The sequence below is a fragment of the Oryx dammah genome, unplaced genomic scaffold (assembly GCF_014754425.2).
Source record: "Oryx dammah isolate SB20612 unplaced genomic scaffold, SCBI_Odam_1.1 HiC_scaffold_23, whole genome shotgun sequence".
In the NCBI taxonomy this organism is placed as follows: Eukaryota; Metazoa; Chordata; class Mammalia; order Artiodactyla; family Bovidae; genus Oryx; species Oryx dammah.
The window spans coordinates 12,282,703-12,302,268 of record NW_024070207.1 but is presented as its reverse complement, the minus strand read 5'-3'; the positions used below and the strand labels follow the sequence as shown (position 1 = coordinate 12,302,268).

General features: G+C 41.0%; 2 protein-coding genes across 8 annotated transcripts; both read left to right on the top strand.

Annotated features, from left to right (window-relative positions):
- Positions 1 to 4,474: 4,474 nt before the first annotated feature.
- On the top strand, positions 4,475 to 7,679 carry TCEAL4 (transcription elongation factor A like 4). 7 transcript variants are annotated; one of them, XM_040265003.1, is made up of 4 exons: positions 4,802 to 4,886; positions 5,469 to 5,541; positions 5,896 to 6,227; positions 6,315 to 6,977. In XM_040265003.1, the coding sequence occupies exons 3-4, from the start codon at positions 5,922 to 5,924 to the stop codon at positions 6,675 to 6,677; spliced, it is 669 nt and encodes a 222-aa protein (XP_040120937.1). In that variant the 5' UTR covers positions 4,802 to 4,886; positions 5,469 to 5,541; positions 5,896 to 5,921; the 3' UTR covers positions 6,678 to 6,977. The 7 variants fall into 7 exon arrangements, with proteins under 7 accessions (XP_040120933.1, XP_040120936.1, XP_040120931.1 ...); XM_040264999.1 differs by lacking the exon at positions 4,802 to 4,886 and adding an exon at positions 4,475 to 4,592 and having other exon boundaries at positions 5,896 to 7,679; XM_040265002.1 differs by lacking the exon at positions 4,802 to 4,886 and adding an exon at positions 4,575 to 4,592 and having other exon boundaries at positions 5,901 to 7,679.
- A 9,324-nt stretch (positions 7,680 to 17,003) lies between these two features.
- TCEAL3 (transcription elongation factor A like 3) lies at positions 17,004 to 18,161 on the top strand. The gene is given in 5 exon segments (XM_040266519.1): positions 17,004 to 17,026; positions 17,530 to 17,912; positions 17,915 to 17,960; positions 17,962 to 18,034; positions 18,036 to 18,161. Coding segments are annotated over 5 exon segments (651 nt in total).
- Positions 18,162 to 19,566: the final 1,405 nt, after the last annotated feature.

Here is a 19,566-nt window from a genome sequence, read left to right as displayed (position 1 = left end):
CATCTTCTTTATCCATTCATCCATTGATGGGCATTTTGGTTGCCTCCCTATCTTGCCTACTGTAAAGAATGCTGCAATGAACGTACGGGTGCATATATTTTTTCTAATTGATGTTTTTGTTTTCTTCAGATAAATACCCAGAAGTGGAATTGCTGGATCATATGGTAGTTCTATTTTTAATTTTTTGAGGAATCTCTATAGTGTTTTCCACAGTGGATGCATGCTCAGTTGTGTCTGACTCTTTGAGACCTCAGGGACTGTAGCCCCCAGGCTCCTCTGTCCATGGGATTTCCCAGGCAAGAATACTGGAGGCGGTTGCCATTTCCTCCTTCACGGGGTCTTCCTGGCCCAGAGATTGAATCCACATCTCCTGCATCTCTTACATTGGCAGGTAAATGATTTACCACTGAGCCACCTGGGAAGCCCTTTTCATAGTGGCTGCACCAATTTACATCCCCACCAGCAGTGCATGAGGGCTCCCTTTTCTTCACACCCTCGCCAACACTTGTTATTTGTTGTCTTTTTAATAATAGCCATTCTGACAGGTGAGATGATACCTCATTGTTGTTTTGACTTGTAATTCTCTGATGATTAGTGAGATTAAGTATTTTTTTCATGTGCCTGTTAGCATGTATCAGCTCTTTATTCCATTTTTACTGAAAAACAGTATTCCATTATTATACCACATTTTTTTAATCCATTCATCAGACCATAAACATTAGGGATATTTCCACTTTTTAATTATTATGAGTAATGCTGCCAAGGACATTTGTATATAAGTTTTTGTGTGATATTTTTCCATTTATCTTGGATCTAGAAGTGGAATTGTCAAATCATATGATAACTTAATGTTTAACATTTTGAGAAACTGCCAGACAGCCTGTTTTCTACAGTGGTACATCATTTTCCATTCCCACCATCATTGTGTGATGGTTCTAATTTCTCCACGTATTTGCAAATACTTGTTATTATCTGCCTTTTTATTATTTCACTACTAGTGGATATGAAGTGGTATCTCATTGTGGTTTTGATTTGCATTACCCTGGCAGCTGATAATGTTGAACATCATGCTTATTGGTTTTCTATATATTTTCTTTGCTGAAATATCTATTCAGATCTTTGACCATTTTTATTCATTTATTTATTCATTGCACCATGAGGCTTGTGGGATCTAAGTTCCAACCAGGGACTGAATCCATGGCCTTGGCAGTGAAAGTGCACACAGTACTAACTACTGGACAACCAGGGAATTCCCTGCCTATTTTTAATTGAATTGTAAGTTCTCTTTGTATATTCTAGATGTAAGTCCCTTATCAGGCATATTACTTTCAAAAATTTTCTCTTCTGTGGGTTGTGTTTTCACTTTATTAATTGTGTTATTTAAATTTAAAAGTTTTCCATTTTGGTGATGCCCCATTTTTCTATATTTCTTTTATTGCTTGAACTTTTAGTGTCATAGTGAAGAAATCATTGCTTAATCCAAGATCATGAAGAATTACACCTTTATTTTCTCCTAAGAGTTTAATAGTTTTAGCTTTTATATTTAGGACTTCATTTAAGTTCTGTATATGGTGTGGTGTGGGAGTCCAAATTCATTTTTTGCATGTGGATATCTAGTTGTCTCACCATCATTTGTTAAAAAGACTCTTCTTTAAGCACTAAATTTTCTTGGCATTCTGGTTGAAAACCAATTGATTATAAATCTGAGGCTTTATTTCTGTATTCTCAATTCTGTTGGTCTGTATGTCCTTCTGCCAGTGCCACACTGTGTTGATTCCTGTAGATCTATGGTAAGTTTTGAAATCTGAAAGTGTGAGACCTCAAACTTTATCCTTCTCTTTCAAGATTATTTTTGTCTATTCTGAGTTCATTGCATTTCTGTATGAATTTTGGGATCAGCTTGTCAAAATCTACAGAGAAACCATCTGAGATTTTGATAGAGGTTGTGTTGAGTCTGCAGATCAATTTAGGAAATATTGCCCAACTCAATGATATGAAGTCTACCAGTCTATGAAGCGTAGGATATCTTTCCATTTATTTATGTATTTTAAAATTTTGTTCAACAATGTTTTATAGTTTTCAGTATACAACTCTTGGACTTTCAAAATTTATTTCTAAGTATTTTATTCTTTTTGATGATATTTTAAATGGAAATGCTACTTTTTTTTCCTCTTTGAATTATTCATTGCTAGCATATAGAAACACACTCAATTTTTGTTTATCGATCTTGTATTTCTGCCACATTGCTGAACTCTTACATTCTCATAGTTCTTTAGTGAATTCCTTGGGATTTTACATATGTGTGATCATATAATTTGTAAATAGAGGTAGTTTTTACTTCTTCCCTTCCAATCTAGAAACTTTTCATTTTATTTTTCTTGCCTACTCTGAAAAGAATTTGCGTGTTTGTCAGAAAATAAGGCTCTTCATTTTCTTTAACTATTTAAATAATCATACAAATTTACTTTCCATAATAACCTATACCTTACTACTGAATAGAAATGCTTATCATATACTAAAAACTTTATACTTGGAGATGTTTTATTCCTCTTACTATCTTTATTTCAGTACTACAGTGAGTTAAGCTTGTAGCTTTATAAATCATTCTGCTTCACTGAAGTATGAGTTTTTCCATCAAGTATAAATGAAATCCACACCAGATAACATAAGGTAACAAGCACAGTGCCTGGCACATAGGTGGTATTCTCTAGAGCAAGGGTCCCCAACCCTCTGTTAGGAATGAGCCGTTACCACCTGAGTTCCACCTCCAGTTAGGTCAGTGGCGGCTGTAGCTTCTCACAGGAGCGCAAACCCTACTGTGAACTGTGCATGAGAGGGATCTAGGTTGTGCCCTCCTTATGAGATTCATCCCCAAACCATCCCCAGTCAGGGTCCATGGAAAAATTATCTTCCACAAAACCAATCCCTGTTGCCAAAAAGGCTGGGGACTGCTGCTCCACAGGTCAATACCACATCCTGTGGTTATCCTTTGGGTCACACCTTCCACAGTAATTTTGGGTATGGATAGTAAATAATTATTTTTACTGCATTTTGAGCACCCAACATAAAAGGATTATTTTTCTAACCAAATGTCCAAAGATAACCAGAGTAAACAAATATACTAAGAAGCTTATATAACCCTGGTTTGATTCCTGGGTGGGGAAGATCCCTGGAGAAGGGATAGGCAACTATATCTGTACTGATGGACAATTGTGATGTTCCCTTTTTTCCCACTGTAAACAAAGCCTACAGAATCACTACTGTAGCCCCAATTCCAGCAAAGGATAAATGTATAATAATTGGTATGGGAATTTAAAAACATATTAAAATACAAGATTCTATTTTAGCATTTTATTATCTCCATGGGTAAATATTTGAGTTAGAATTGCTGAACCAAAATATCAAATATTTTTATTTTTAAACAATTTACAAAATTGCCCTGCAGAAAATTTTTACCAGTACACTCTACAAGAGCAGGGAGGGGTCGGGGGTGGGAGGGAGGTGGGAGAGGATAGCAGCAGGAGTTTGGGGTTAGTAGATGCAAACTGATATATATAGAATGGATAAACAAGGTGCTACTGTATAGCACAGGGAACTATATTCAATACCCTGTGATAAACCACAATGGAAAAGAATACGAAGAATGTATATGTATACATAACTGAGTCACTTTGGTGTACAGCAACAATTAACACAACGTTTTAATGCAACTATACTTCAATAAAAAATAAATTAAAAAAAAGAGCAGGGAGAAATGCATGTGTCCCCCGTCTCTTACATTTTCGTGTAATCAAATCCATCAGTCAAGTTCTTAATTGTTCAACTTTCAGTTATTATGTTTTTAAAGATCTTCTACTAAAAGCTTATGTAGAAGCAGAAGCTAGTTATTCAGAGCTTGTTATAACAAAGGAGTTAGCCACCCTAATTTGTGTTTGGCAGAGACTTAAAGACAGGCAGGGCAATGGGAAAACTTTAGAGTGAAAAAAGGAAGACCATATTTTCTCTGATTGGAAGTTGTTGGCAGTGAAACGCTGGTGAGCCAGAGGTATTTTATGTGATTGGTTTGGGGAGCATATTTAGATTTCTCTAGTTAGTGGCAGGGCAAAAATAGGAAGGCTGGTAGTCATTGATCAAGTCCAGAAGATTGCTGTAGAGGCTGTAGTTTGGCTTGTGGGGCTGCTTGCTACAGAGGTTGTGGGTTACAATTCTATTGTCATCTGGTCATCGTCCGTTCTGTATTCAGTCTCTCACTTAAAAATAAAAATCATTCTTTCATTTTGTTTCAAATATAAAATCATTTTCAGATCTAAATATTTAATTCATTAGAAAACTTACGTTTTGCATACCAGGACAAAGGGACAATTTCACTTTGACGGTAACATTTATACGTCTACGTTCTTTCAGTGGAATTTAAGAGCAAAGTTAGACTCCTCCCCCAGACTGCCCAACCCATTAAAAAAAAAAAAAAGCCTCTGAGGTTTTGTTTTGTTTTGGTGGCGCCAGGCAGCGTGTGGGATCTTAGTTCTCCCACCGCGGATAGAACCCGTGCCCCCTGCAGTGGAAGCGCGGAGTGCTAACCACTGGACTGCCAGGTAAGTCCCCACCTCTGTGGTTTTTACTAAAATTATTTCTTTGACCAACTTCTCAAGAAGAGGAAAGGGACAAAAGGGCCCATAGAGGTTAAGAGGTACCTGCCCGAGGGAGGAGGTGGGCGGCTAGCAGACGCCGGCTGGTGGGCGGGGTGCGGGGGCGGAGCTCGGGTGACGCGACGCTCACGTGACCGCTGGGCCCAGAAGTGGGCACCGGTCCGGGTAGTGGCCCTCACTCGGTGTTGTCGGACTCGGAGCCGTCTGCGAGCCCCTAGTTGTTGCTCCTGGTTCTTTCAGGTCAGTCTGAGGGTTCTCGTCGCTGCCTGTGGGACAGCGGAATGGGGAAGGAAGGAACGGGCACGGAAAGGAGAAAGGTTGGGGATGGGGTTCTAGTCGAGGGGAGCTGGCCAGACTGTAGCTAGAGATGGCGGAGGGAAAACGGCTAAGGGGGAGCAAACGGCCGTTGGGCGGAGGGAGGGGAAAGCGGACACCCCAAGTACCCATTCCCCTTTCTCTACACATCCTTTTCTCTGCCCTCCGTCCATTTTGGAGCCGGAGATTGTGGCTAGGGGGCGCCCCAGCAGTGAGGCAGTGGAAATAAATCCCCTCTGCCACTCTGTGCGTAGAGTAGAAAGTTGACCTCAAGGGTGGGGAGGCGAGTTGCCTTTGGGAGAGAAGGACGCAGAGATCCAAAATTAGTTTGGAAAACATCCTGGTCTGGCGCCCGAGGCGTGAAAAGAAATGGCGGCTGGGGTGCAGGGGGGCGGAGGAGGGGGTGGGGGAGGGAAACGGTGGGTGAGGAGGGCAGGGATTCTGGAAAGGGGCCCGAGTCCCTGTGCATCCACCGGTGCCCATCCCCGGTCTCCTGTCTGTCTGCAGGTCTACGTGTCTGTTGTTCCCAGCGCTCTACTGGGCTATAGAAAGAGGAGGAACCTGTCCAGAATCCCCGAAGGTCAGTGAAGGAAGAGGGCACTGGACAGGGACCCAGAGGGGTGGGCAGTGTGGAGGGACCACCCGCGAAGAATTGGGGGCCCCACTGCCCACTTCCCAACACATTTACACACTGCCGTGCTGAGCAAGCATAGGGAAAAATGGCAGGGCCTGCCAGGGAAGTGTTGTCTCACGTGTGCACGAGGAATGGTGGGGTAAAGGGTGGGCAAAAGGCACTCTCGGAGGGCCAGACCAGGTCAGGAGATCCCTGACAAAGGGCAAGAAATGACTACTACTATCCGGACCTGCATTTTCCCCCAAAACCTCAGTCTCTCTTGTCTCCTCTTTGTCTTCTCTTCCCCCGCCCCACTCCCAGGACAGGAAAAGGAGGGGAGGCTCAACATGGAAAAACTCTGCAGTGAAAATGAAGCGAAGCCTGAGAACCAGGGCAAGATGGAAAACAAAGAACAGCCACTGGATGCAGGAAAACCAGAAGCAGCTTGTACTAGGGAAGATGAGGAAAAGTTAGAAAACCAGGGAAGGACAGATCCCAAGGGAAAGACAGATGCGGAAGTATTAACAGTTACGGAAAGGCCAGAGAGTGAGACCAAGCCAAAAGAAGGAAACCTAGAGAGCGAGGGGAAGCCAGTGAGTGAGGAACAAGCACAAGAAAGAAAAGCAGAGAGCGAGGGGAAGCCAGAGAGCGAGGGAAAGCCAGTGAGTGAGGAAGAAGCAAAAGAAAGAAAAGCAGAGAGTGAGGGAAAGCCAGAGAGCGAGGGGAAGCCAGTGAGTGAGGGAAAGCCAAAAGAAGACAAGCTGGCCAGCGAACCAAGGGAACCAAGGGCTGGCAGAAAGCGCCCAGCTGGGGAGGATGTACCCAGGAAGGCCAAAAGAAAAACCAACAAGGGGCTGGCTCAGTGTCTCAAGGAATACAAGGAGGCCATACATGATATGCATTTGAGCAATGAAGAGATGATAAGAGAATTTGATGAGATGGCCAGGGTAGAGGATGAGGTGAAGAAAACCAGACAGAAATTGGGGGGGTTTATGTGGATGCAAAAAAGTTTACAGGACCCCTTCCACCCAAGGGGCCCAAGGGAACTCAGGGGTGGCTGCAGGGCCCCGCAAAGGGGCTTTGAAGACATTCCTTTTGTGTAGTGCCTCTGGCAGGCATTTACCAGGCCTTGTGCTTTATTTAACCTTAAATGCTAATCCTATACTTTAGGTGTCGCTCTCATTCAACTGCAGCCCTCTATGTTTCAGTAGCAGATTTTCATCCATTGCATGGAAAAATGTTTATGGTGCATTGTAAAATTAAAAACAAAAATAGTTTTCAGAACCATATATATGGCATCAGTCCATTTTTGTAAAACTACAAAGATACTTTACTAGTGATCCATGTACAAGAAAAACTGAAAACTGTGTACTAAAAAATCAACAGCGGTTATCTGTGGGTGATTTTTTTTTCTGTTTTTTTGTTCATCTGTTTATATTCTCTTAAAAAACACACAGATTACTTTTTATCATAGCAATAATGAAAGATAAAAATAGGAAAGCAATACTAAGCAATCAAGTACTATTCAGTGAAGTGCCTTCTGAAGGCAGTGGAGACACATAAAATTTGTGTTGCCAGGATGTGAACTGAGTAAAAGTCACATTACCTCTGGGACTCAAAGGTGCAAGAATCAACTTGGCAGTTATTACAGATCCATTGTTGTAAGGGAGACTCTTGGCATCAGTGAGTTGGGGATAAAACTTGCCTTCTAGGGCTGTGGAGAATATTCAATAAGATGCTGAGTATGTGAGCTGCTTCCCACCCTCTCCCCTGCACTAGCAGGGCCAGAGCCCCAGCAGATGTTTTGGAGAGGGCTGAGGAGGTTTCAAGTGTGTGCAGGAATAAGTCCAGACAGCTGTGAGGTGGGTGGCCCTCTCCAGCTGGGGTAATGTCATGACTCCTGGGGGGTATGCCTCTGCTTGTGGGTACTGTACCCTCCTAAGGCTCCCACCGCTGCTGATGGGCTAGAGATCATGATGGTCTAAAGCAACACTGTGTCACAACTGAAAGGTGGAGAATTGTCTACAGTAGAGCTACCCTAACTCACCTGGATAGTCACTTGGGTCTTGCTATTTATAAAGTTCTTATAAAACATACCTTTCCAAGTATTTTGTTGGTTTGTGTGTGTTTCTGTGTACAGCCATCTGCACTGGATTTAGATACTGGAGATTGAACCGGGAGAAAAATCTGTGACCAGATGCTGTGCTATTCTCACCTGTTAATCTCGTGTCTGCTGACGCTTTTTTCTTAGAAGTTGTCTCCTAGGAAATTCCTGTTAAGCCCTGGCTTATCATTTCAGCAGACCCATCTACCTATGTGATTTTTTCCCCTGTCTCTTCATTAGCCTTTTATTTGCTTATATTTGCTTATAGTGTTTCTTTAAACGTTTAGGCCAGTTGTAGATCTACAGAATTATTACAAAGATACAGTTTCCAGATACCCCATACCTGTTATTAACATCATTGGAAAAGACTCATGCTGGGAGGGATTGAGGGCAGGAGGAGAAGGGGACAACAGAGGATGAGATGGCTGGATGGCATCACGGACTCAATGGACGTGAGTTTGAGTGAACTCTGGGAGTTGGTGATGGGACAGGGAGGCCTGGCGCACTGCAATTCATGGAGTCACAAAGAGTTGGACACAACTGAGCGACTGAACTGAACTTTTAGCTTGAAGCGTTCGTCACAATGAACCAATGTTGATAAATTGTCATTAACCAAGATACATACTTTATTCGGAGTACCTCAGTTTTTCCCTAATGTCTTTTTTCTGTCCCAGGATCCCATCCAGGTTTTCATCTTACAATTAGTCATCATGTCTCCTTAGGCTCCTCTTGGCTGTGACAGTTTCTCACACTTTCCCTGTTTCTTACGCCTTGACACTCTTGAGACGCACTGGTCAGGTACTTTGATTAGTGTACTACAGTTTCAGTTTGCTTGATTTTTCTCTTATGGTTAGTGAAGTGAAGTCGCTCAGTCATGTCCCGACTCTGTGATCCTGTGAACTGTAGTCTACCAGGCTCCTCTGTCCATGGGATTTTCCAGGCAATAGTCCTGGAGTGGGTTGCCATTTCCTTCTCCAGGGGATCTTCCCAACCCAGGGCTCGAATCCGGGTCTCCCACATTGTAGACAGATGCTTTACTGTCTGAGCCACCAGGGAAGCCTCTCTTATGGTTAGACAGGTGTTAAGTGCTTTTTTGGGAAGAGGATCACACAGGTAAAATGAAATCATATAAAGGGTACATACTATCAATATTATCACTGTTAATATTGGTCACCTGGCTGAAGTAGTGTTCTCAGGATTCTACATGGTAAAGTTACTCTTTTATTTCTCCCTTTCTAGACTATACTCTTTGGAAGAGAATCACTCTGCACAGTCTACACTTAAAAGACTGCGGTGTTATGTTCAATCTTGTTGAAGATGGAATATCTCCAACATTTATTTGGAATTCTACATATTTGATTTCTCTCCATTTATTTAATATACTTTGGACTATAATACTACTATATATATTTTCATTGCTCAAATTTTTCCACTTTTGGCCATTAGAAGTTCTTTCAGTTGGCTCTTGCATCTATTTAACATACCCCTTTCATTGTGTATGTGTGTGTTTATAAAACTTTCTGGTGCTACAAAATGGTCTAGTCATATCTTGCATATTTCCTGCCCAAATCCTAGAATCAACCATTTCTCCAAGGGACCCTGGTACCTTTGGTTGGGAGAACAGTACTAGAAACCAAGATTTAGGTGTTAAGTATACACCCTACCATTTGGATATCATTGGTTCTAGGCCCCTTCAGTTGATAAAGAAGATATATATGCATCTCTTTCTGTCTCTCTCCATATATATATGTCTGTATGTACATACATATACATCTTTATATGTTTTAAAATATATATAGAGAAAATTTTGTCTTTAGTCTTAACAGACTCCACTTATTTCCAAAGTTACCTATATCAGTGTCTTATTCTTCCATCCCTTTCAGTGAACTTGATTCGTGCATTTGTGATATACTTAAGAGTCTTTTGTCACGTTCTGTATTGTGGGAATGTTGTTATAAATGCAGTTTTAAATATCAAGTTCCAGTTGTTCATTGCTGGTATATAGGAAAGCAATTAAATTTATATTTTAACTTACATCCTGTGATCTTGTGACCAGGAGTTTGTCAATGCTTTAACGTCATGTCATCTGCAAATAGAGATAGATTTATTTCCTCAGTTCTAATCTGTACACTTTGTATTTCCTTTTTTGTCTTAATGCATTAGCTAGGACTTCCAGTATGATGTTCAATAAAAGCAATGAGAAAGGACATCCTTGCCCTGTTCCTGACACTTCAGGTGAAGTGTCTCCTTTTACATCACTAAGTATCATGTTAGTTTCTTGTAGTTTTTGTTGTTCAGTCAACGTGTAGATATTCTTTATTAAACTGAGGAAGTTCCCCTCTACTCCCAGGTTGAAAGCGTTTCTGTCAAATACTTTTTCTGTATCAAATAATATCATATAATTTTTCTATGTAGTGGATTATATCAATTGATTTTCAAATGTTGAATCAACCTTGAATACCTGGAATAAATTTCAGTTGTTTGGCACATAACTTTTTATACATTATTGGATTCAGTTTTATAATACTTTGTTGAGGATTTGTGTCTGTATCCATTAGAGATATTGGTCTGTAGTTTTCCTTTCTTGTAGTATCTTTTATCTGGTTTTGGAATTAGGGTAATATTGGTCTCACAGAATGAGTCAGGTGTTCTCTACTTCAGTTTTATGGAAGAGACTGTGGAGAATTGGTATTATTTCTAACATAATGTTTGGTAGAATTCACTGGTGATTTCTAAATGTTTACTGGTGGTCCTTAAATGTTTGGTACAATTTGGTCCTAGTGATTTCTATCTTTGTAAGGTTATTAATTATTGACTCAGTTTCTTTAATAGATACAGGACTACTCAGGTTATCTTTTTCCTCTCCTGTGAGTTTTAGGAGTTTGTATTTTTTGAGTAATTAGTCCATTTCATCTTAAGTTATCTAATTTGTAGGCATAGAGTTTTTCATAGTATTACTTCATTACCTCCTTAATATCCATGGGATCAGGAATGATAACCCCACTTTCATTTTTGATATTGTTAATTTGAGTCTTTCTTGTTTTTTTTGGTTACCCTCATAAGAGATTTAATAATTTTATCTTTTCAAAGAACCAACTTTTGGTTTTGTTGATTTTCTCTGTTGTTTTCCTGTTTTCACTTTCCTTTGATTTTGTCTCTAGTTATTTCTTTTTTCCTATTTGCTCTGGGGTTCAATCCCTGGGTTGGGAAGATACCCTGGAGAAGGGAAAGGCTACCCACTCCAGTATTCTGGCATGGAGAATTCCATGGACTATACAGTCCATGGGGTCGCAAAGAGTTGGACATGACTGAGCAACTTTCACTTTCACTAGGCTTAAATTACTCTTCTTTCTTTAGTTTCCTAAGAAGAAAGCATAGGTTATTGATGGGAGAACCTTCTTTTCCATATATGTGTTTAAGCTAGAAATTTTCCTTTAAGCATTGCTGTTGCTTTACCCCAGAGATTTTGATATGTTGTATTTTCATTTAGTTCAAAGCATTTTTAAATTTCTGTTGAGAATTCTTCTTTGACTCGTGTTATTTAGAAATGTGCTGCTTAATTTCCAAATAGTTGGGTTCGCCATCTATCCTGTTACTGATTTCTAGTTTAATTCTACTGAGAGCATACTTTTATGATTTCTATTCTTTTAAATTTGTTAAGGTGGGTTTTATGCACTCTCTTGAGCTCATGTTCTATATGAGCTTGAATGTTGAATGGAATGTTCTCTAAATGTGAATTAAATCACGTTGATTAATAATGCTGTTCAGGTCAACTATGTATTAGGCGCTCAGTTAGGTGTCTTGACTTTTTGTGATCCCATGGACTGTAGCCCACCAGGCTCCTCTGTCTGTGAAATTCTCCAGGCAAGAATACTGGAGTAGGTTGCCATTTCCTTCTCTGACTATATCCTTAATTCATATTCTGCCTGTTTAATCTGTCAATTACTGATTGGGGGCATTAAAGTTTGTAACTATAATAATAATTTGTCTGTTTCTCCTTTCAGTTCTATCAGTTTTTGCTTCATATATTTTGATACTTTTGTCATGTACATATACATGTTTAAGATTATTATATGTTTTGCTCAGAATTGATCCCTTTATCATTATGTAGTGCCTCTTTTGATCTCTGATAACTTTCCTTGTTCTGCTTTGTCTGAAATTATGTAACTACTCCAGCTTTCTTTTTTTGTCCAGTTTTTTTTTTAATTAGTGCAGATCTTTCTCTGTTGCTTTACTTTTAACCTCTCACTCTTTATCAGGGCTTCCCTAATAGCTCAGTTGGTAAAGAATTCACCTGCAATGCAGGAGACCCCAGTTCGATTCCTGGGTTAGGAAGATCCCCTGTAGAAGGGATAGGCTACCCACTCCAGTATTCTTGGGCTTCCCTTGTGGTTCAGCTGGTAAAGAATCGACCTGTAATGTGGGTAGACCTAGGTTCGATCCCTGGGTTGGGAAGATCCCCCGGAGAAGGGAAAGGCTACCCACTCCAGTATTCTGGCCTGGAAAATTCCATGGACTACAGTCCATGGGGTCTCAAAAGGGTTGGACACGACTGAGCAACTTTCACTTTCACTCACTCACTATATTTAAAGTGGGCTTCTTGTACACAGCATATAGTTGGTTTTTTTAATTCACTCTGATAGTTTCAATCTTTAATTGATGTATTTAGACCATTCATATTTAAAATGACTCAATATATTTGGATTTAATATCAAGCATGTTTATAACTGTTTTCTATTTGTTGCCAGAGGCTTCTTTTTAGGCCTTCTCTAGTTTATTTTTGCCTGCACCAGGTCTTAGTTATGATATGTGGGATCTTTCAGTTTAGTTGCAACATGTAGGTTCTAGATCCCTGATCAAGAATCGAACCCATGCCCCCTGCATTGGGAGTGTGGAGTCTTAGCCACTGGACCACCAGGGAAGTCTGCCTTCTCTAGTTTTAATTGAGTATTTTACATGATTCCACTTGTCTTCTCTTAGTGTATTGATTATATTTCTTTAAAATTTTTTCAAAAATTTTCCTTGAGTTTACATTTTTAACTAAGAACATTTTCAAATAACACTGTTCTGCTTTACTTATATGTAATACAGGTACCTTAAGTGTTTATTTCACTCATCCATTTCCTGCAATCACTTAATACACTGTTATTTTATTACTTTAGATAAAACGTTATCTTTTACATCAATTAAGAATAAGATAAAAAATTTCATTATACTTTCATTTATTGCATTTCCAATGCTCTTCCTCTATGTAGATCTGAGTTGCAGGCCTGCACCATTTTTCTGCAGAAAATCTTTTAACATTTCCTGAAGGAAAGGTTTGCTGATGCTGAATTCCATCAGTTTTTGTTTGTCTGAGAAAGTCTTTATTTCTCCTCCACATTTGAAGGATTATTTCACTGGATATAGAATTTTAGATTAGCTTTTTTTTTTCTTTCAACATTTTAACTATTTACAGTTATAGAGATAGGAGTGTTAACACTGAAATGGAAGGTATTTTTTTTATTTCTTCTTGTAGTTCTGTCAGATTTATTTATTTTGTGGTCTATTTAATAAATGCATACAAATTTTAAATATCATTAAGTGATGCTTATGTCTTGTAATGCTTTTTGCTTTAAAGTCTATTTTGTTATTAATTTAACTATAATGGCTTTCTTTTGGTTAGTGTTTTCATGTTATTTTTCCCCTGTGCTTTTACTTTCAGTCTTTATGTATCTTTATATTTCAGATATGTCTTTTGTAAATAGTATATAGTTGGGTTTTTCCAGTCCAAAAATCTTTGTTTTTTAATTGCTTCATGTAAACCATTTACATTAATGTACTTACTGCTATTAATACTGAATATAACCATTGTACCACATTCCTTCTCTTATATCCCATCTGGTTTATGTTTGTTTTTTCTTCCTTAGGATTGATTAGTTTCTTATTTTTGCCCCTCTATTAGCTTAGAAGTTTTCCTCTCTTACTCTTCCTTAATAGTTATCCAGTAATTACAGCATATAGTCTTGACTTACTAAAGGCTAACATTAATTTATACTTATACATACTCTTTAGATAATGCCAGAATTTTAAATGCTTTTACTCTAGTCCTCTTGACTCCTGTGTTGTCAGTATGAATTAACAAGATAATATTATTTTATATAGTATTGATTTAAATTTATAGATAGATATTTAGCCTTTTAATTACTTTCTTTTCCTTCCTTCATCCCCAGTCTTCCATCTGAGATCATTTTCCTGTTATCTGAAAAATGCCCCATAGAATTGAGTATTTCCTTTGGTTTCTGACTGCTGCTAGAAACTCTTTGTTTTGGTTTATTTATAAAGCTTTTATTTTGCCTTCATTTTTGAAGGGTATTTTTGCTGCTTATTTTCTTGGTTGGCATTTACTTTCTTTCAAGATACTAAAGATGTCACTTCACCATCTTTCATTATTGCTGTTGCAAAGCCAGTAATTAGCCTAAGTTTTGTTCCTTTTGAGGCATTTTTTTGGCTATTTTTATGATATTCTCTTTGTCTTGAATTCTCTGTAAATTCACTATTATGTATTCTATGCATGGGCTTCTTTTTATTTATCCTGTTTGGGATTTGTTAGACTTCTTGGATCTATGGATCAATGTCTTTCATCAGTTTTGAAAAATCCTCAGCCATTAAATCTTCAAAGAGTGCCTCTGAACAGTTCCATTTCTCTTTTCCTTTTGGAATTCCAATTGAACATGTATTAGACCTTATCCTTGTCTGTATTTTCCATCTTTTGACCACCTGTGCAGCCTTACAGATAATTTCATCTGAATATAATTTCTAGTTATTTAATTCTCTTGAGTTGAATCTAATCTGCTGTTAAAAGCCATCTACTGAGTTTCTAATTTCAGCTTTCTTATTTTTCAGTTTTGGAGTTTTCTTTTTTCCCTACTTTTTTTTTGGTTTTCTGGTTCCATGTTTAAATTTTCAAGATTGGATTTTATTTATCTGAATACACTGAGCATTGTGGTTTTGTTGTTCAGTCACTCAGTCGTGTCTGACTCTTTGAAACACTATGGACTGCAGCATGCCAGGCTTTCCTGCCCTTTACTATCTCCCAGAGTTTGCTCAAACTCGTGTCCATTGAGTTGATGATGCCAAGCACTGTAGTTTAGTAGTCTGCATCTGATAATTTGAATAATTCAAAGCTAATGGATCTGCTTCTGTTGTCTATTGCCTATGGTGCTTCTTATCTATGATGTCTCTTCTTTGTTTTTCTGGTTATCTTTGTGTATGGGCATTGTACTTAAATATCTGTTTGTTGGAATAGTTTGAGGCTGAGGATGGTGGAATCTTTTCCAAAAAAGATTTTGTTTGCACTGGTTAGGCCCATAAGGATACTTCCTGTCTAAAACCACCATAATCTATATTCAAAAATTAAACTTGACTAGTCCACCTAGATGTTGCAAAGCCAAGCTAAAAGACTTTGTGAGGGCTAGTTTATTTCCAGTTTATAATTGCCCTTAAAGTGAAACATTTGGAGTTCCTAGGAAACTCCTTCCCTTTTAATAAGACTTGGGCTTTGAGTTTTGTTATTCTAGTGCTTTGAGTCTTCTAAAGCTTCAACTCACTTAACACTGGTTTATTCCTTAACCTTCACTCCTTAACCATAGATGCCCTTAAGACAAATACAGTTAACCTTGTGAGTACTAAAAGAAAATGGGGAATTCTTCTTTGACCTCATGTAGGAAAAGAGTTTTTAACTGAGTCAAAAATCTAGATGCAATAAAAGACAAATCTGATAAATGTGACTACTTTTTTTTAATGTATGGCAGAAATACATCATAAAAAAGTCAAAAAGCAACTAACAAGTTGGAAGTAAATATTTGCAACTTTTATAACAGATAAAGGCCTAATATAATGTATAAAGAACACTTCAAAAGTGCGAAGGAGCAATAACCCAATAGAAGAATGTGGAAAAGGGAATTCCCTGGAGGTTCAATGGCTAAGACTCCACGCTCCGAATGCAGGGGGCCCAGGTTTGATCCCTGGTCAGGGAACTAGATCCCACACACCACAACTAAAGATCCCACATGTGGCAACTAAGACATGGTGCAGCCAAATGAATAAAAATAAATTTAAAAAAAAGATGTGGAAAAGACATGAACAGACAATTCACAATGATATTTAATTTGCTATTAAACAGAAATGCAAAATAAAATGCCATGGATATACTACTACTCACTTATATCAATGGCAATTAAAAAGTATGTCACATTGTGTTGAAAACGGGAAGTAAGCACTCAACTTTATTTTTGGTGGGGAAGCAAAAATGAGCCTGAGATTCAGGGGAGGGAATAACCTGGATGTTTACAGGAAAATGGACAGAGTCAGGGAGAGAGAACACGTGGACTGAGAAGAGCTGAGGCTCAGGCACAGCTACACAAGGTGGCAGCGCGGCTCCCTGGCGGGACCAGCACCAGGACGCTAGAGTCAGGAGGAGCTAGTCTTGAAAGCAGGCTGTTGGTCTATGTGGCGCTTTAGGCAAAATCTGGCGCCTTCCTTGTGATCAGCTGCCACAACTGGGGATAATGGGCATCTCAGAGGGATGCTGAGCAAGGACCCGAGATGCTCCAGGTAAAGCACCTGCAGTCAGGAAGCCTCTCCACTCCTGCTTTATCGGTAATGCCTCCTTCTCCAACTACCACCCCCCCACCGGCCCCCACCTTCGGAGCTGTCGGGTCCCTCTGGGCTGGGGGTGAGGGAGTGGGGCGGGGGACCTGGCTCAGGTGATGCGACGCTCACATGACCGGCTGGGCGCCAACGTGGGCAGCAACCCCCATGCCCGCCCTGCCCGAGCAGAACCAGTTCCCAGAGCTGCCCGGGCGAGGGGCGAGAGGGCTTAGGCGAGCCTGAGGAGGTGCAGACCTGGCCCGGGCCCCACAGGTCAGTGTGAAGGTGGCCACTGCTGGCGTCCTGGGCAGGGGTGGAAGCTGATGGGACTAGGATCCAGGAGCACCGGGGAGAGACATGGAGAGAGGAGGGGTCCCCGAGATGAATGTGGAGAACGGCGAGGCGCAACGTGGGCAGGTGGCCCCGTCTCCTCCTCGACGGCCCTCCTCTGTGCCTTTCACCCATTTTTGAGCCTGAAATTGCTGGGGGGGAGGAGGGGATGCGCCCCCACAGTGCGACGATGAAACGTAGACAAATTCTGAAAATAATTCCCTTTCACACTCTGAGCCCAGGAGGAAACAACTGACCTCACGTAAAGGGGTGGGGATGCGGCGGGTTGCTTGCGCGGGAGGAAGACACAGACCCAAAATAGTTTGGAAAGCATCCTGGTCTAGTGCCTGAGGCCTGAAAAGTGATGGTGGCTGGGATGCAGGAGAGGTAGGGGAAAAATTGTAGGATGAGGAGGGCCCGGATTCAGCAAAGGGACCCCAGCCCATGGACCACGCAGTCCCTCTCTGTCTTCTGTCTGTCTGCAGGTCTGCATGTCTGTTCCCAACACTCTGCAAGGCTAGAAAAGGAGGAGAAACCTGGCCAGAATCCCTGCAAGTCAGTGAAAAATAAGAGGGCACGGGCAGGGGGGCCACAGCTTGGGCAGCATTTGAAGGCCCCACTTCCCATCCCCACACCAGATATAATATACACCCTCCCTGCCACGCTAAAGGATGGTACAAGGTGGTAGGGCCTTCCAGGGAATGGTTGGCTCTCAGTGCAGGAGGAATGGTGGGGTAAAGGGTAGGCAGAAGGCACACTAGGCCGGGCCAGGTCAGGGGACCACTGACGCGGGTCAGATGCCAGTGCTGTCCAGACCTGCCTTCCACCCAAGCCCGCAGTCTCCCTTGTCTCCTCTTTGTCTCTTCTCCACCCCCACCTTCATCCCCCAGGACAGGAAGGGGAGGGGACATCTCAACATGGAAAAACTGCAATGAAAAGGAAGGAAAGTTGGAAAGTGAGGGAAAGCCAGAAGATTAAGTAGAGCCTGAAAATGAAGGAAAGTCAAATGAGAAAGAAAAGCCAGAAGTGGTGGGGAAGTCAGAAGAGGAATGAGAGCTCCAGAATGAGGGACAGCCAGACGATGAGAGACAACCTGCACATGAGGGACAACCAGCAGATGAGGGGAAGCAAGAAAAGCAGGGCAAGTTTGAAGCTGAGGGAAACCCACTCAAGGGAAAGCCAGGGTCCCAGGCAAAGTCAGAGAGCCAGTCCCATGCTGCCAAAAAGTGCCCTGCTGAAGATTATGTGCCCCAGAAGGCAAAAAGAGAAAAGGACAGGATTCCCCCAAGGACTATCAGGACAACTTACAGGAAAGGCATCTGGGAGGAGATGCTGAGAGAATGTGGAGATCTGTCAACGGCTCAGCTTGAAGAGCTAAGGAAGAGACAGAAAATCGGGTGGATTTCATCGGATACAAAGAAATGTACAAAATCCATTCACCCCAAGGGGGCAACGGGGTGTCAAGGGAATGAGGGGACAAGGGAGGAGCCAAAGGGGCATACATGATATCCCATATCTGTAATGCCTTGGCATTTGATTCTGGTTTCTTTGATGAGAATATCACTGACACTGCTTTCCCTGGCAGGCACTTGCCAGGCTATGTGCTTTATCCTCAAGCTGATACTTTGCTTTAGGTGTCACTGTCCTTACCAGCAGCCATTTGATCCAACTACAGTGCTCTGTGTTTCAGTAGGGGGTTTTCACCCACGTTCATGGAAGAGATGTTCATGGTACACTGTAAAAAGAGCAATAAAAAAACACTTTTCAGAACCAAATGTATAGTATCAAACCAGTTTTGTAAAAGGGCTTCCCTAGTGGCTCAGACCGTAAAGAATTTGCCTGCAATGCCAGAGACCTGGGTTTGATCCCCAGGTCTAGAAGATCCCCTGAAGGAGGAAACGGCTACCCACTCCAGTATTCTTGCCTGGCAAATCCCGTGGACAGAGAAGCCTGGTGGGCTACAGTCCATGGGATCGCAAAGAGTCAGACATGAATGAGTGACTAATACTTTTCACTTTGTAAAAGTAGTAAATGTTTGCGTAATGCATTTGTGCACAGAGAAAACCATGAAAACTAAAAACTAGGTGATAGTTTTTTCCTGCATTGTAGCCAGAAAATAGGTCTTGCCTGTACTCAAAGATGAGTCCAATCATCAGATGGTACCTCCATGCCATTCCTCCACAGGTATGTCCATCCCCATGTCTTCCCCTAGTTGTAACCATGTCAGTGGGCACTGGCAGCCCTTCTCTTGGGTCCTCTACCATCCTATGGCTCCTCCCAACATGTGTGATTATTTTTCTTGTCTTTGCTCACTCATCTCTACTTTTTCTTAAATGATGTTTGTCATAATAAAAAAATTCCTAGAAATCAATACATGATAAAAAAAATTGAAATGTTCAGTGAGCTTATGAGGGCAATGAAGATTCCTGTTGTCAGACTGTAAAATGATAAGTAAAACATTACATCTAGGACTCATACCTAGAGGAATCAATCTGACAGTTACAACAGATCCAGTGCTCTAAAGGTCAGTCTTGTCATGTGTGACATGGGACTAAAACTTGTCTCACAATCTGCTGAGTGGATCAGATGAGGTACTGGATATGTTAGCTGTGTTTGGAGAGCTCCTTTGTAGCAGTAGGACTCTGAACCTTGTCACTCAGGAGAGAGCTGAGGGTAGGTCTTACCGATGCCTAGGAACAAGTCTAAGCAGACGAGAAGAGACTGCCACTCTTCTCTGGATACTACCATATCTGCTGGGCATGCCTGCTCTTCCCGGCCCTGTACCCTCTGCTGACAGCTATTGATATGATGGAGGCCTCATGGTGACAAAGCCCCTCTGGTTCCCTTTAGTCCCCAAAAGGTCAAAGCCCCTAGTTGACTTCTATAGGAATGGGGGTAAATTCCCTCTCCCAAGTTCAGAATTGTAC

What these genes read in the sequence shown, in the direction of transcription:
- TCEAL4 (XM_040264999.1), top strand. Translation starts at nt 5,922, where the DNA reads ATGGAAAAACTCTGCAGTGAAAATGAAGCGAAGCCTGAGAACCAGGGC.